Genomic DNA, 17149 nt, shown 5'->3' with positions numbered 1-17149 from the left:
TGTTTTTGTTGCAGGTCTCCTGATGTTGATCTGCAGGATTTGACAGGAGCAGTGCCGCTATTAGTTTGAGGGTGGTGTGTATGCTGAACCTTGAGCATTAGCCTTACGCTGAAGATCGTATTTAGAATGCATTGTTACTGGATGGATTATCTAATTTTGCTAGGTAGAGTGTTAAAATCTGAGGTGTTCGTATGTATTGGCCATATCAAGCGCTGCTCCAGGATTAGTGACAGCTGGAAAGTGGAGAAGATTGATAAATTACATTCAGCAGTTGAATGGAGTTGAGATGGTCTGACCTGATCTGTCCTGTTTCTTCTATCTGTATTTCAGTCATCCAGATAATTAATCCTTTATCTTTACGGCTGTAATCTTCCTCTTAAGAGGAAGCTATTCTTTTTCCTCAAATCTAGTAGAAAATGTAGTTGCTAAAATAAGTACCATGTGTATCAACTAGATTGTTCCACCTGTGTGTATGTGTTGGTTTGTGCTTTTGAATCCTTCCACAGCGTAGTTCTTAGTGCTGCTACTGTCTTGTGGCTGTAGATTCCATGCTCTACATCCGCCATTCAGCTCTTTCAAAAAGAGCTCTGCTGCTGCACGAATGTTGTTTTTGAAGATGTTTTTTTTGCCATTAGTTGTCATTCTTTTCTTCGTGTTTCCTTGTGTGGCAAATCTTGCCAGGAGCCTTGCAGAATGCTACCTATCAAGACTAGGCGGTAAGTAAGCTACCTTGCCTACACCACTCGCCTAGACAAAAGCATCCACTTATTACCATTGCCTCGTCCTCATTTAGTCTCATTAGGTCATGTATCATTCATTTCCTAATGCTTTGTTGCTAACTTAAATTATACCATGCTTTTGGGAAGGACTGTCATTGTGCCAAATCTTTATGTATTCCAGCATACTTGTGCTGGTATATGGTATGGCATATAATAGTAAGTGGTAAACCATCAGGCAGTAATGATAAAAAAAAAAAAAAAAAAAAAAATCTCCAGGGCCTAGTGTGCCCTCTAATTTGTGTTATATTTTTTCTCAGAGTCTTTGAGAGAGAGAGAGAAGTTAAGAGAGTATGGCTGGCCCAAATTTATTTACTTCTTCAAAAGGGGAAGGATTTTGTCTGGCAATCTACATAGCCTGGATAAGAACTGTATTGTAGCTGCAGCGTGACGTTGGCTCAGAAAAGCGTGAGAGTAGTAGCAACCTATGGGATAGTTCAGTTTTACGTGTGTGAATTCGTTCATTCACCTTAGTATGTAATGCCAGAAAATGTTGTCTTGTTTAGAGTGAGATGAACTTCAGCTTCTTGAATTCGGAAAGGTGAAGTTGTGACTGTGAGCCTCTTAAAGGCAAAGGTAAATGTTGCAGACTTGAAATTTGAAAATGTTGCAGACCAGTGTTTTGCTGTTCACTTTCAAGTGAATCATGTAAGCGTTCAAGGTACAACTGTAAACTTTACCTGCAAAACTTCTTTGTTCCTAGTGTAGCTTAAATATATATACCTTAAGTATGTATAAGTATAAATACTTAAATTCAGAATAAGATACACTATTATGTCATGCTTTCCCAGAATAACTTCTTTTTTCATGTCTACTGGCATGCTGACAATAGTTCAGTATCACTGCTGACCAACATTAAGTAATATAAATATAGAATGCAAATGAAAAAAACACACACCATATTTTAGCAAATCAAATATCTGTTAAATCTGTAACATAACAAGAACAGACTTATCTTATGCAGACTTTGTTTTGTGTGTTAATTGTGATATGGAATAGTCAACTGTAGAAATTAGAGGAGGAGAAAGAGACAACTTCCACCTACATTTCTGCTGTCAGACAATAGGGGCAAGGTCCAGTACAACTCATATCAAGTAGTAAGGTATAAATAATTAAGCCTTATGTTATGCTAACCTACCTTAGTAGGTCAAAGATCACTTAATTAGTGTTAGTTAGATTAGCCACAGCTGTTCTTCTGTAGTACCTATTACATTGCTCATCAGTTTTGCAGGACTGAGAGGTGGCACCCCTTGTAGTTTATGATATATTTTAACCACAACTTTCTAAAATCCTCCAAAATGGCATGATGTAGAACTGTTTGCTTGTAGTGAATAAGTTGCTAGTATTCCACGTTACTTCCTCAAGTCAAGCGTAGAAATAAATTACATCTGCACTGTTTCTCCATTTGAGTTGCTGTCCTCAAAAAGTTTGGCTCCTTGAAAAAGCTTTCATATCCTGGGAGAGAGGAAGTTATGTGTAAATGCAATTATGGCTTTGGTTGTAGTATTTGCAGTCTTCTTAGAGTTATAAGAAGTTCTCTTTTCAGAAACTGTTATTCTGGGTATATAATGCAGGAATAGGGAAAACTAATTGTGGCATTAGTCAATCCTGATCTTTCTGTAAGCACAAGTGGCTGCAGCACTCATTTGTGTCTGACGATTGAAAAAATCTTGCTTCTGTTTATGGGAAATTACTTGTAAAATCGGTTTTAAAGACTAGTGGTACTATTTTTTTCACTACTGAGTATCAAAGAAAGATTTAAAGAGTAAAAGAACAAAGGAAAACCAGTGGAAGTCAGATCAGGTCTGTACTTTGTCCTCTGTAAGATTAAAAAAAAAAAAAAAAAAGTTTAACGCCCAAGACCTTGCTACTGAGCAAGGTCTGAGAAGACTGGGTTTTGGAATGTGTTTTTAAGTAATAGAAGTACTGAAATAAGACAGAATGAAGTTAATATTTTATCTTTCATCCCCTATGAGCTTTGTCTTAAATGCTAGACATTCTTGCCTAGAACAAGAAGCAGAATATTTGCCTAAGGTTTGATTGCTTCAAAAATAAAATTTTAGTGGGTGTTACATAAAAAGCTGGGCATTGTCTGTGAGTCCCTCCAGAAAGAATTGTTCCTGATTTCTGGGTAGTTTAAAATACAGTACTTATAAAAAATGGAGTATGTACTTAGATTAAGTATTTAACACTTACAGGTTTCTGCTGGAAGAGGGACTAAAAGGAGTATTAGGAGGTAGTTAAGGCAAAGAGTTTGGAACTGTAAGATTAGCAAATGAGAATATAGGAGGAATTTATAGTAAACGGCAAGGTGCCGAAACAAAACATTTTAAAAATCTGTTCCTAGACACACTGGCCTTCACTATCACCTAATATGTCCATTACAATCCAAGGTGATGCCAGAGTATGGATATTTAGTTTTCTGTAAATTCAACTTCTGAAATCCAGGTGTTTTCTGTCCCTCCTGTGTGGGGAAAAAAATGCAGAAGGGAAGAAGAGCGTTTGCTTGGGTCTGCCTAAAGCAATGGGAGAGGCTCATTTGTGTTGAGAGGAATAAGCAGAGCTGCTGAGGCAGTGTGCATCGGACAGGGCTGTACACAGGTCATCTCAGGAGGTGCGTTGCCCATGTGCCCACCTCTCGTTGGGCTTCCCGGCCTTGGGCCGCTGGCAGTGGAAGCAGGCGTGCTGCTGGTGTCACCCGTGGGGCTGCCTCTCAGGTGCTCGGTACAAGCACAGCCAGAAGTGACAAAAACTTGTACAGATGCTTGGAAATGTAAATACAGAAGTTAAAACCTAACAAGTGGCAGTAGTAACTTAAAGCAAGTCACGCTTTTTTTTTTTTTTTTTTTAATTTTGTATTTGTATGTGTGAGTTATTCTCTTTTGTTAGCGTGCCTTGTTTCTTTGGATTCGGAGAGCCTGGCTTGAGTGCTTAGCACAAAGGGGCCTGTTCGGTTTGGAGTCCCCAGGGCTGTTTGACAGAAAGGGGGAGGTTATGTTACAGCAGATGAATACACCGCTTACACGCATGTAAAAGCTGTGAAGAGAATCTGTGCTTTTTTGCGAAAAGGTTTAAGAAAGTGTCAAGAAAAACTGCAGCTACATGAAGGTAGGCCTATCCAGAATGGGAACGGGACTGGTCAGTCCACTACTTTATACGTGTGCACAAAACCAGACGTAAAAAATAAAACACCACGCATGCTGAAACATAGAGATAGATGCTTTTTCTGGTAATCCTAAAATCTAATCTTGTAGGGAAAAAACAACTGCCTGGGGGCTCAGGAAACCTGTGTTTACCTGGAGGCTGAGGAGACAGGAGAAACCAGATGACTTGGGTCTACTCCTAGCATTCAAACTGCCTTTGTTTGGAGCCTGGGTAGTTAATTAGTGGTTTCTCTTTTACTAAATTGCATAAAATGACTGCTCTCTATGCCAAATCTAGTGTTAAGAGTGTGTAATAGTGTGAAGCAGATTTCTTCTTCGCTTTGCAGGAAGTAGGAAATGAATTACAAGTCTTTTTCCACTGTTGTACATGAGCGAGCGCTACAGCCAAAGCACAAGCTTATGGAAAAACTAATAGCTTTTGCCTTTTTCCTTCATGTTACTCTGTTATTGAGATACAGGCTTCTACTGAAACTGACATTTTCCTCTAGAACAGTGCTGCTTGTCTGCCCTCTGAAATCTGTATAGAAACTTCCCGTGCAGCGAGGAGTCAGCGCTGGGCTTGCAGTTACATAGCTGTCTGTGACCTTCTCAGTCCTCATCCTGCTTGCCTGAATGCATTCTCTCACATTATTTTTGGTTATGCTGCAACCTAGAGCCAAGAAAATTTTCTCTTGGTTTGTGTGTGTGCTTATGGTGTCCTGTGTAAGTGGGCGTGCTTTCAGAGTATGCCCGTGCTTCTGAGCAAGGTCGATGCCCTTGACCCAAGGTAACTGCGCTGCTGCTGCCTCTCGCGCCGTGTGCAGCGTGACGCTGTCTGCCAGGGACTGTGCCGGGAGGTGCGTGCTCCGCAGTTCTCAACGCGTGTTACTCCTTCACGCTGTAACAGTGCATGCAGCCTTCAGTTGTTTGAGTTTTGTTCAGCCTTTACAACGTCAGAGTGGTATTCCAACTATGAAATGGACTGAAAACTGCACCTAGAATCATGCATGGTCTGCAAAAGACAAACACAAGAGCTGCTTACAGGTAACAGCAGTCTGAAAAGCTCCATTCACCCCTGTAACAGACACTCTTCTTCGTCCTGCATTGAGCAGAAGCTTGGTAGCTGACTCCGCAGAAAGGCAGGTAGCATGACCTGAACTTTGTGCTTTTTTCCCCAGTTACACACAGCATACCACTTCCAACCCCAAACTTCCTTTTCACCCATCGTTAAACTGGAAGACTTGCTTATCTCATCTGCAATACCACGTGGTTGTGCCTAGCTCGGTGTACGTTGCTTCCGCAGAACTTAAATGAACTTTATTCTGGAAACAGATGGGTAATCCTAGAAGCTGTAATTCTTTAACTTTCCTGTTTGCTAATAAATGCCACAGAGCTATTAGTACTCCTGAGACCTTTCAGTAACTAGATAGTGTCTGGAAGACTTTTCCCAGTGCTTCTCAAATCACTTTCTTCTGCAGTAGTGTTGAGAGTGATCCTTTTTAAGTAACAACCATTGCAGCCTGTTTCTTTAGGAAGAATAGTTTTATTGATAAGGAAATACAGAGGCAAGCACAAGACCAAGTGACCAACACTGACTTGCAAGTTGAAATTGCACAGTATTATCATCTTCAGGTTTTGTGCTTTGCTGCTTCCCTTAAAGTGGGATCAGGTGCCAAATGCCTGCGCACAGTCCTGAAACCATATCAGTTTCTATAAAATACCTTGCATTTTTTTTTACCTCATCATGTTTCTTGATGCTGGGGAAAGGTGTTTTGTTGTTATTACCTGCTATTTATTAGGTAAGTACTTAACTATGTACTTATTTTAGTGAGTTGTTATTTATTCAGTAACCACGCGTATATAAATGACAAGTTTGGCATAGCTGTTAGCCCGGTACTGCTGATAGCTTCCTTGGCTTGCTATATGTACGTTTGCTGTAAAAGCTCTGTGCAGTTAAATAACAGGTAGCAGGCTACATAGGGGATGTTGCTTTCCCTGAAATTTTTTCGTGTGATACGTGTCTCGTTGTACTTCTGGCCTTCTCTTTTTTTTTTTTTTTTTAAAGATGTAGAAACGTAGAATGAATTGCAGAATAATTCGGAGTAGAAGAGACCTCAGTGTGTCACTTAATCCAAGTGTGTACTCAAAGCAAGATCTACATTGGAAGTTTGTCTGCTTGTCATCCACTTGCTACTTAGTGAAGCCAGTTATTTCATTACTGTGCTGGTAGGCCTTTTTTTTCTTAACTCTCCAGCAGTACCCTTAGTTTCAGTTCATGTGAAACTCTTCCAGGTGGGAAAGTGGAAGAGCAAGCAGCCATTGGAGATGAGTTTTAAGGAATAATTCTGCTACAGAAGTCTTTATTCCTCTTGTATGCTGACAGAAAAAAAAGCTAGGCTTTACTTTTCTATGAGGTTTGTTATTTTGGAGGAATAAATTAGTAGGGCATTTTAATATACAAACTTTTGTGTAGTCTTGACTAATGTTACTGTATTAATTTGTGTTTGAATCATGCTTTCAAAATATTCTATCTGTAAACTGCCATGATTCAATTTAAAATCACATTGTTTTTAAGCTGCAAAGTTAGGCATACATAAGTTCAAAAACTTAATAATTTACTTTGCTGGATGTCCTTGCTTTATGGCATATGCCATAGTGTTTTGGCTTTATTTTTGTTGCTGTAGGTGCTCTTAAGTATTTATTCTTGTACCCTTATTCTGTCACTTTTTTTTTTGTCAACTAAAACAAGGTCTTGTGTTCTCCTGCTCTCTGTAATTTAACTGTTGAATTCTGCTTTATAAAATCTAATGTCCCAGGGGAACTGTTCTCTGGAGTTTTTTTTATAAAGTGTGTAGTGTGTAGGGGGTCTTTCTGTTGTAGGGGGAAGGTGGAAAATGAATGGTGACAGGTCACTGCACGGTTTAGACCTCAAGGTAAAGAGGAACTGAAGTGTGTTCCTTACGGGACATCTGTCGCGTCACTGCTGAATCCAGCATTACTTCCATCCATGCTGTCTGGAAGTTGCTTTTACTTGGTATTTCTCATTACACAGCCAGTCAGCCTCAGGATGTACGCTCTCAGGAAGGTTTCATGTCAGTATCGTGTGGTGGAGTGAGAGCAGCTATGCTGCAGCTTGGAAATAGAGCTCTTCTGCAGTTCGATACTACTCCTACAATTCAGGCAGCTACTAGTTGAATAATTATACGGTAAACTGTACTAACCCGAGCTGTACCCATATCTGGTATCCTGCCACATCACTAAGCATCAGCACCACTTGGGCTTTGAGGCCCACCTCTGACAGGTCCATTAGTTCAAATGAAAAGCACCATTTAACTCAGACTGGAGGGTGGCGTGTGTGGATAGGGTCATCTCTCAGATGAACCTGGCAGTAAAAAGCAGCATAATGTTTCTATTCCAATCAGCCCTTACTACCCAAACATGACTCCTGCCCTGGAGAAGTCACTTGCAGCAGAGGATTTGGACAGCACGTAGCAGTTACCCTCCTTTAGCGCTAAGGTTTGTGATGCTCCAGCACCAAGTCAGTGAGAGGGCTGGAGTAATACAGCTGCATCAATTCAAATGACAGAGATCTCTGCTGCAACAAGATATTCTTGTTGCATTCTTGCTGACTAATTTGGTCTTTAAATTCAATGGGAATGGAACCACAATTCTCTCACACAAACTTGTACAATAGTATAATGGGGTCTGGAGTAGCGCCAGTTCTCAGTCTCACTGAAGAAGTGAGACTTTGGGAAGAAAAGTTCTGCAGTTTATTCCACGCAGAGCTATGGCAGAGTCTTCTGTTGAAAGCCAAGTAGTTTTACTCTGTAAAGTAACAATGGACTAGTTTTGTTAATATTGAGAACAACTTTATGGAGCTGCGTAGCCAGTTACATCTAGACAATCCACAGATCAGACATAAGATTGTTTTCTGTCTTGTTTTGAGCTTACATGATCTTTTAAAAAGGAAAAGCATTGTTAAAGCTCTATTTTCATCAGGTTTTCAATTTACAAATACTTAGCATTTACAAATATAAAGTTTAAGATAAAAATTAATTAAATGTAAGTTCACAAATATAAGATCACTATTTCTAGACAATTCTTTTCCTTTAATGAACAATCAGTTTCAGATGAGTTCAGTCACTTCAGCTACCGAATTTTTCTCTACAGCTACTATAGGAAAAAGTGTTTTAATAAATACATCAAAGGTTTTCATCTGCCACAACAGTTCTGGGCCCCACGTTCCTGATATTACTGTTTTGATGTATTCACTCCTGATCCTTTTAAAGGAGCAATAGTTGTATATTGAATGTTGTGACTTCAAACATTGGCTAGCCCTGAAGCAATGAAGGTGGGATTTATGTGTTACTGCAAGTCATGAATCATCCAGAAAAATACCCACTTAGTTTGATCCTAAGAGTACTAAGAGTAACTCCATAGAGTACTACTTTTCTCCTTGTCCCAAACCAGATGTGATTGGACGCCTAATCGGATCCATACTTAGGGAATTTTTAAAAATAGGTTATTGTTCTGTACCTTGAAAAATTAACAGATGTGTTGAGGAGGAAAGAAGTTTCTAGTACCAGCAGTCATCTCTCCTGTCTGCCATCTACTGTCTGTCTTCTTCTTTGCTCTGTGTTTTGCACAAGTAGTCTTACAAGATTTTTATCTTCTCCTCTCAGGCGTATGTCTCACCATTACCTTTAATTAAGTTCTTGTTAAACTGGCATCTCTTCCTTCTCACTTTTCTGGTCTCTTCTTTTCTCATATTCTGCTGCCTTGCCTCTTCCTTCCTTGTAATTAAGTTACTTTTCTTCGTTGGTCAATAGCATTCAGATCTGTAGTCTAATCATGGCAAATTAAACTAGCCATAGTTTCATCCTAGGTACTTTGGTCATGGTGCTTTGAAGCACCAGTGCGAGGTGCTGGTGCTGGCAGAGGCGTGGGGTAACGGGTCACAGGGCAGCCTGCAGTTGTTTCGATGTTGTAGGCAGAAGTACAGCGCCTTACTTGGTTTCTGCTGCCCTCTCACTTCCTAGGTGCTGTCTTGCAACTGTATGAATATTGCAGTTTTGAGGTCAGCCTAATGATAATGTTTTGTATGATATGGTAGCTTACAACATAATATGGGTAGCTCTCACTTTTAAACTCCATAATGCATAAACTCTCCCTGTGGCTTCATGTGCTTATTGCGTACTTGAATGGTCAGAAAGGAAGGCGAACTGGAACTGTATTACACACCAACCTGCGTTGTTATAAAAGGGGAAAAAGAATACCATTGTATTTTTGGATGATTGTTTAGTACGAGTTGATAAATGTTTTTCCTCTAATTGCTCTAGAAGACACAGGGAAAGAAAAAAGGGCAGAAAGAAAACCAGCTCCCCTTCCATTGCGCGTCTTTACGGAACCTTGGTTTCACAGGATCTGACTTCTTTCCCCCCTGCAGCACAGGCTTATGAAAAAATAATCTTCACATGTAATAAAATGAGTTATTTGAAAGTAAAGTACCATGCAAAACAAATCTGTTTGGCTTGTGTAGATAGTGTGAAACATTGAAGTTGGATTGCTGAATCTGCATTCATGTAATTTCATTTGTAGTCACTGGAACCTCATAGCCATATGAACAAAGTGTGCTACAGGCATAAAAACACTGGGCATTCAGGCTACAAAAGACAAGGTGAAGCCAAACTTGGAGATGAAAGAGGTAGGTTTCCTGCATGAAACCAAGTGGCAGAAGGGGTAGCATTTCATGGAAACAGTATAGAAGTAGCATGTAAGTCTGACACAAAGGGTAGTTGTACTGTGAAGAAGCTGTGCTGCTTTGAAATAAAGAGATAGGGATATAATTGCAAGCTTTTGTTTTTGTCTCCTGCATGTAGAGATCAAGACTATGAACTTTGTGCTAATAAAAAGTAAAATACTTTATTTTTCTTCTACAGTAAAAGAAGTGGAAAACAATCACTGCAGAACAATGAGGTAACTATTCCTTCATGTGATGTTATTGTAGTAATTTTAAATGCTATTGTTTTTTTTGACTTTCAGTCCCAACAGTTTTATTTTGGACACTATGATGGATATGATGCAAATGTGGCTTGCATGATACCTTCAGACTTGCATTGGTGAAACAAGTAGAGGAATGAGATTTATGCAAATTTCAGCCATATGTGATTAGAGCTTGATGTGTACCATGTGCTTTTTCATCTCTTCATGCTTTATGAATGTTTAAGGACTAGTTTTGTAAGTTTGTCTACATGCTTAGCAACAAATAGCTGCCTGTAGATTTGGTAGCATCTGTAATTGCTTTGTATTTAAGACGGGGAAAAAAAAAGTATGCAACGTGATGTAGTCTGACCATTTCTAAAAAGTTCTTCTCATAGGAGGTTTGGCATTTTCCTGATTTGTGTGTGCTCATTTATTTCCGAAGGGGTGTATCCCTTTTAGTCAAGTTTTTTTTTTTTTTTTCCATGTTAAAATACAATAGTTAACCCAAAGGGCAGAGCCCATGATTAGAAGTATAGGGTCCTGTCATGGTATGAATTGATAACTGTTCCAAATACTTCAGTCTTTGCTGAAAACTGGAGAAGAGGCTTGCTCTGGATATTTACTAACATGCATGCAAGTATCATCATGTTAGCTTCTCGCCAGACCTTTACTGCAGTATCTGCCATAAAGAATTGATTCACAGACCAATAGCTATTTTACAAATTTTAATTATCTGTCTGTTATTCCTAACTATCTTGGATGTAATTGTACTCAATGAGGTATTAAGAGTGTAAGGAAATACCTGTGGGAAAGAAAATACTGGAATTAATTTAAGTTCAACGCCAAGGTAGAAACAGGGAAGACGTGATTAAAGAGGAAGGAGAATAAGTTCAGCTCAAACGTCAGGTACGTTTAGCCAGGTGTCCCTAGAAACGTTGCACATCAGATACCATGTTTGTCTTTTCTGTTCCAAATAAAGTAGTGATTTTGTAGTGGGATGCTTCATACAACCTAGACAGCAGTCTTTGTTCATTGGACTGGCTTGAATTTGTGCATAAAAATTCTTAAAATATTTTTATCACTTACCGTAAAGCATCCTATCAGAACAGAAGTTTTATCTGTAGTTTCTATTCATACATTGTTTGAAAGGGACAGAGCTCTGGCTGTCATCTTCCTATGGAAAACAGGCTTAGGCTTATTCCCAGAGCATTCAGAGTAAATTGGTGCTTGCTGGGGCTCAGAGCTTACAGTTGTTGCTCATCATGTTGCATCTGAGAACAGCAAATAAAAAGATTAGCCTGGACCCTCTGTGTAAGCTTCTGGGGTTTAATAATACTTGGGAATTGGAGGGGAGTGGGAAAAGAGAAAAGATGAGTGCTTGATAGCATTGTCCAAATTGACTAATGGTGAAACAGAAGCTTTTTTTTCTTTCTACTTTCCTTGTCTTCAGTATGTTTCTCTAGGTTTTTCTTTCAGATTCCCTGTTACAGTGTTACTATGGATACTGATAATTTCTGTTTCACACACATCTTGGGTAGCAAAGACAGCAGTATTAAATTAATAAGACAGGGCTTGTTTTAAGTACACACATATGCCCTTTTGGTCTGTTTTCAGGACTGAATCCTTATGTCACAACTGTAGAAGAAAAAGAAAGAAAAGATCTGGACCATTACTTTATTAAAATACTCAGTTGGGACAGGAGATAGGGCTACGTGATTAAAAAAAAAAAAAAAAAAGTAACTGACACATGAAAAAGAGGTACTTGAGTGTGGGAGGGGGTGGTTTAAGTCTAGTAGATTTATTTCTCAAAAGCAGTGTAGTGCACTCCCAGAGAAGTAAAGGAATAACAAATGCTTGGTCCACTTGAAGCATGTTACTGCTATATAGTCAAGGATTTTAAACTGTTGATGGTCTAGAGAAAAGATGGAATACATCTTTAAAAATACTGGCAGATGATGTGTTCCAGAGACACGCAAATTTAAGAGAGAGCAAATCGCATTGTAACCTATAATTGGATGTTTTAATGCTGTGGCCTGCATTGTTTGTGTATTACTTTTAATGTAAAATTGAAATACAATTTAGCATCATGGCAGCTACATGTGTTTCCTATTGCAGTTTGTTCTGGTGGCTTAGTTCTTAGCATTTCTGGTAGCTGTTAAGGCATACAAACCTAATTCGTAAGTTTCATTTAACTTGGGTCTTAAATCGGCAGGAAAACTTGCAAATGCTGCAGAAAGAAAGTAGCTGTAAATAATGAGGATAGGGAAAGTATTGCATAATTTAAACTTACTTTACTTGTTTTACTTGTTCTATGTGGAACAGAAAGAGGGAAAGAAGGAGCGAGCAATGGTGGACAGAGTGTTTATTGCAAGAATATGTCGAATTCTGAAAATAATGGTCCCTAGACCACTTTGTAAAGAGGTAAGCATTGCCTACAGTTACAAATCAAAATGAGTAGTTTTGGAGTCACGTTTTCTCTTGCAATTGCACTAGATTTTAAGTGAAAACATATCTTGCTTGGATAGGACCAAGCTGTAATACATATTTTAAAATAGCAACATAACACACACATACAAAAATCCACATTCATGTTTGGTTGTTACATAACTAAAAAGTTGCATGTTAGATCACTAAAGGTGCAAAAAATTGCAAGGTAAGCCATTGGCTGTCAGCGAGTAACTATTGCCTGCAGCATATGTTCTAGAAGAGCATCCAGGTTTTGCTTGATTCAGTGCAAGGTGGTTCACTTCTCCCAGTAAGTGCTTCACATCTCTAAATAGTGTGCTGTTCGTCCATAACTTTGCTTTTGTAACTTACGTGTAGGCCATCTTACCATGAAGTCAAATTGTCCCTGCAAAGAAAGTCTGTTAACAGCATTTCAGGAAAGCTATGCAAACTAGAATTTAGCACGATAAGATTGTTTGCCTCAGGATCTTAGTCATGGTTTCCAGATCACTTAAGTTTGCTTTTAAAAAAAAAATAAAATTGCAACGTGGATGAAAAGGGAGAGCTCTGACAGCTCACATACGAAAAGGAAGCACAAAGAAAGTGGAAGCAGGGATGGACTACTGAGAAAGAGCGTAGAGATATTAGGCATGCCAGGTTGGGGTTTGGAAAGCTAAAGTTCATGAGGAATTAGAACTAGCAAAGAGATTTGATGGACAGCTAAGAAAAAATGTGGTGACTCTTATCCACTGTTTAACTTTTAAGTTTCTATTTTTGTACTAGACAGGTTATTTGCTGCTTATTGCTGTGATGCTGGTAGTCCGCACGTATTGTGATATTTGGATGATTCAAAATGGAACAGTCATTGAAAGGTATCTATAAACTTCGTTAAAATATTCCTTCTGATGTATGACAGGGAGTGTAGACTGGTTCAGACATTTTATTCCTTCCTTATTGCTTTAATAAGCAGTTGGAAACACGTATAGTCATGATTTTAAGGGGAGAGAATTCTACTTTGGAAAAGGAAAAATAAATAATTTTTGAAAGTGCCTAAAAGCAGAATAATTTATTTTATTTTTTAAGCCAAATTTACCTCTTAGTAAATGATTTTTCAGTCTTTTCGTCACTTTGTGTACACTGACTAGAGGGTACTTTGGAATAGTGGTATAGTAAATTTCCAGTGAGGTCAATATACGGGTCATAGATCTGAAACAGAATTTTGGGCTTTTTGAACTACATAGTTTTAAAGTTCAAAATGACATAGTATTACAGGAGAGACTTGTAGAGTTTTGTAGAATGGATATTGATTCTTTTCCGTGATGCTCTTCTGTTTGCATTGGGTCAGTTATCACTTAACTTACGGAAGTTTGTCATACTTGATCCTCCTAGATGTCTTCACCATGTTTTTTTTTCCTCTGCTATGTGGTCCACTGAGAATTTGTTCACCTAAGAACTAGTTTGTTTCTTTTGTAAATAATGCTTAGCTTATGGTTGTTTGCAGTGCTATCATTGGTCGCAGCAGAAAAGATTTCAAGAAATACTTGTTCAACTTCATTGCCGCAATGCCTGCTGTAAGTGTTTTTTCTTGTCATTCTTTTAGGAGAAAATATTTTAAATGTTAAGAATTTGAGGACAAGACCTAAAATGAGTGTCTCAGAATCCATGGGAAATTGTTGTTTTACATGAGGATCTGTATTAAACAGATTGCTGAAACATCATCCAATCCACAGAATGCTATTATGCAGAAAAAGTTATGTCAGAAAAATTATGTCAGAAAATGCAATGTAGTTCTAGGGTGCTTTTGATACTGTTGAATTGATTTCTTTAGTGATTTCTTTAGTCTTCAAGTTTTAAATTTCTTACAGCTTTTTCTAATTTTTTTCCTCACTGTCTTTCCTTCAGCATGTCAACATCTGACCCCTGCCACATAAAAGTAATTGTTACTATTGAATAGATAAAATCTATTGTAAAGCAGGTACATTAAAATTAGTCGACTGTTTTACAGTCGTGATTGTTAAATGATCAAGATATGTTTATTATATCTTTATCCAAGCTAAAGATATGTTAACTGAATGTTGGTTTATATTAGATCTTTTGATGTGGTGAATCCCACTGAGAACTGGAGTTGTCAAAAATGTAGGTAGAAATCAGTGGTCCTGCAGACACTGTATGGTTGGTGTTAACAGTATTGTTGACTCTAAGGGGACAATTTACCTGCTTCATAGTGTTTGCATAATCTATGCTGCAAACTGATTGAGCTAAATTAGGCAGGAAGATTTAAATACTGAAATACTATCTCTTTGTAGATTTCCTTAGTGAATAACTTCTTGAAATACGGTCTAAATGAATTGAAACTCTGCTTCCGAGTAAGACTCACCAGATACCTCTATGAGGAATATCTAAAGTAAGTAGCACCTTGTTCTTAAACCATTAGATATTAACTAAATTGATCAGAATCAAAACAAATCATTTTAAGCCTATAGTAAGAAAGTAGCATGGTGCTTAGTAGCTGTATTGTTTAGAAGAGGCTTTTGATCACTATTAAGGATAAGTGGTTTGTCTAGGTTTTATATGGCACGAGGTACAAACACAGCAGAGTCTGCGTTTTGTCAATGGGACACAAAAAGTACACACCATACTGCTCCTATTAGTAGGTGAAAGTAACCAAGGGACTTTGGGAGTTTATTTAGCGGTAATAATCCTGCAAACTGGATTGGATGCATGAACTGCATGTAGTAGCTTATATTCTTCAGCACTGAGTTTCGGTTGTCAAGTATGCTGATGAAGGGTTCATGAAGATTTTTCTAACTCTAAATGCAACACCAGTGCATACAGCAGTCTGGAGCTGAGCTTCGACCAAGACAACAACTGGGAGCATAAACAGTTCTGTAGGATTTAATGTGGATCTCTTCACACAGAAGCATGAGCGATGTTGACTCCATACAGTCATAAAATGTCTGCACTGCTTTCCCCCTTATTGTGTAAGAGGTTTCCAAATATTTGAGACCCCAAGATACTGATTTTTTTCCCCCTACCTCTTAACTAACCATTGTTTTGTTTCAGAGCTTATACATACTACAAAATGGGAAATCTGGACAACAGAATAGCTAATCCAGATCAACTCCTTACCCAGGATGTGGAAAAATTCTGTAACAGTGTCGTGGACCTGTACTCAAACCTTAGTAAGGTAAGTCTTTTCAGAGAGAACTTTGAGTAATAGGTGTGGATGCTTGGAACCTTATTTGCCTGGGGTATAGTGCTGAAAAAAGGACTGTTTAAAGTAATATATTGTAATTTTTCTTTCTCTCCGCAGTTTCTGTGATCTCTGCTAAAGCGTTATTGTTGATCGTAATAATTTTTCATAAATTTTCTTTTAAGGAACTTAATGCGTTCTTTTGCAGTTAAACAGGGATGAGTATACTTTCTCAGCTAGTTAGATTTCTGAAGAAAAACAATTGCTCCTTTTTCATTAAGTGCAAATATTATTTTGGCCAGGGAGGTATGGCTGAACAAGCATTTCCCAGTGTTTCACATGTAAACCTTTGTTTTTTTGAGATAACAAAATAAAAAAAAAAAAGTCTAAAAATTTCAGCAGTATTGTTTCATGCTTCGTTGTTTGTACAAGTATAAAGTAAAATACAAGTTAATGTTTTCAGAAACTTTTGGCTCCAAAATCTGTAGATCAAGTGCTCTAGATTTGACAGAGAATACTTTGCTTTCAAATTGTAATATTGTTTCTATCAGGTACATGACCGACTATATGGCATTATTTTTCCACTCTATTTCTCACAATCATTTGTGTTAAGAGGAGGATGTAGTCCAACTTTATGTAGGTGGGTAGCAAAGAAGAAGTTATTACAGACTTAAAATAGCAAACTACTTCGTTTATATAGTATGTATTTTGTCTGATGCCCCCATTCCTGGAAGTGTTCAAGGCCAAATTGGATGGGGCTTTGGGCAACCTGATGTAGTGGAAGGTATCTTTCCCCCCTGCTGGGGAGAATTGGAACTAGATAATCTTCAAGGTCTCTTCCAACCCAAGCCATTCTGTGATGTTCAATTCTTGAATGAATGTTGTCAGGAAAATATGTTGAAAGTCCTTTTGTTTTAACTGTGTGTGATGGGTTAACTGCAGTACTGTGCTGTTAGTGCAGAGTGATAGCTGTTCTTGGGGAGGTAATAGTTTCTGCACCACTTTATATTCATATTACATTGGTGTTCTAATGCTTTTTTTTCTGTGCATCTGTTACAGCCCTTCTTGGATATAGTTTTGTATATCTTCAAGCTCACGAGTGCAATAGGAGCTCAGGTAACTTGAGAGTTTTCAGCATTTTAAGTTTTCCCTTTGTTTGTACCTGTTTCCCTTTGGTTTCCCATTGTATCTGTTTGGAGTCTGAGGAGAACATTAGATGTTAATTATAGATTGAGCTATTTGAAAGGATGTACTAAAATACTCATTTATGTTTAGTGTTTTGAATGCTTTAGTGCTTTCTATCTTGAGGCACAAAAGGTAAAAACAATTTGTGGGCAGTCAACTATCATAAAACCCAAGAAAGCTCTTCAATTTCTTCTAGCAGCTACTTGGGAATCCCTTTAGTACAGTACTCTTCCTGACTGCTTATATCTTGCATGAGTTTAATTAAAGGGAGAAAATAGGTTTCCTGTTTCTTTGCAACCTCTGTAAAGGGGAGCTGTTCTTTGCATCGAGCTTAATATGCTTGCTGATGGAACATATGAGGCAGCGTTAGGATAGCAATTAGAGACCTTGTGCTGTTAAAAATGTTTCTTAAATGGCAGACTATG

General features: G+C 38.2%; 1 protein-coding gene across 1 annotated transcript in view; it reads left to right on the top strand.

The window, feature by feature from the left end:
- The window catches only part of ABCD3 (ATP binding cassette subfamily D member 3), a 30972-nt gene that overhangs the window by 1509 nt on the left and 12314 nt on the right, over window positions 1-17149 (top strand). Inside the window, exons 2-8 of the mRNA XM_084291087.1 lie at window positions 9859-9895; window positions 12224-12322; window positions 13130-13218; window positions 13848-13917; window positions 14653-14750; window positions 15410-15533; window positions 16599-16655. Coding sequence (XP_084147213.1) covers window positions 9859-9895; window positions 12224-12322; window positions 13130-13218; window positions 13848-13917; window positions 14653-14750; window positions 15410-15533; window positions 16599-16655 — 574 coding nt within the window. The remainder of the gene's footprint in view (window positions 1-9858; window positions 9896-12223; window positions 12323-13129; window positions 13219-13847; window positions 13918-14652; window positions 14751-15409; window positions 15534-16598; window positions 16656-17149) is intronic.

This window comes from Netta rufina (genome assembly GCF_964035555.1).
Source record: "Netta rufina genome assembly, chromosome: 8".
NCBI classification, from domain to species: Eukaryota; Metazoa; Chordata; class Aves; order Anseriformes; family Anatidae; genus Netta; species Netta rufina.
Note: the sequence above shows the minus strand (reverse complement) of the source record. Positions and strands in the feature narration are given on the sequence as shown.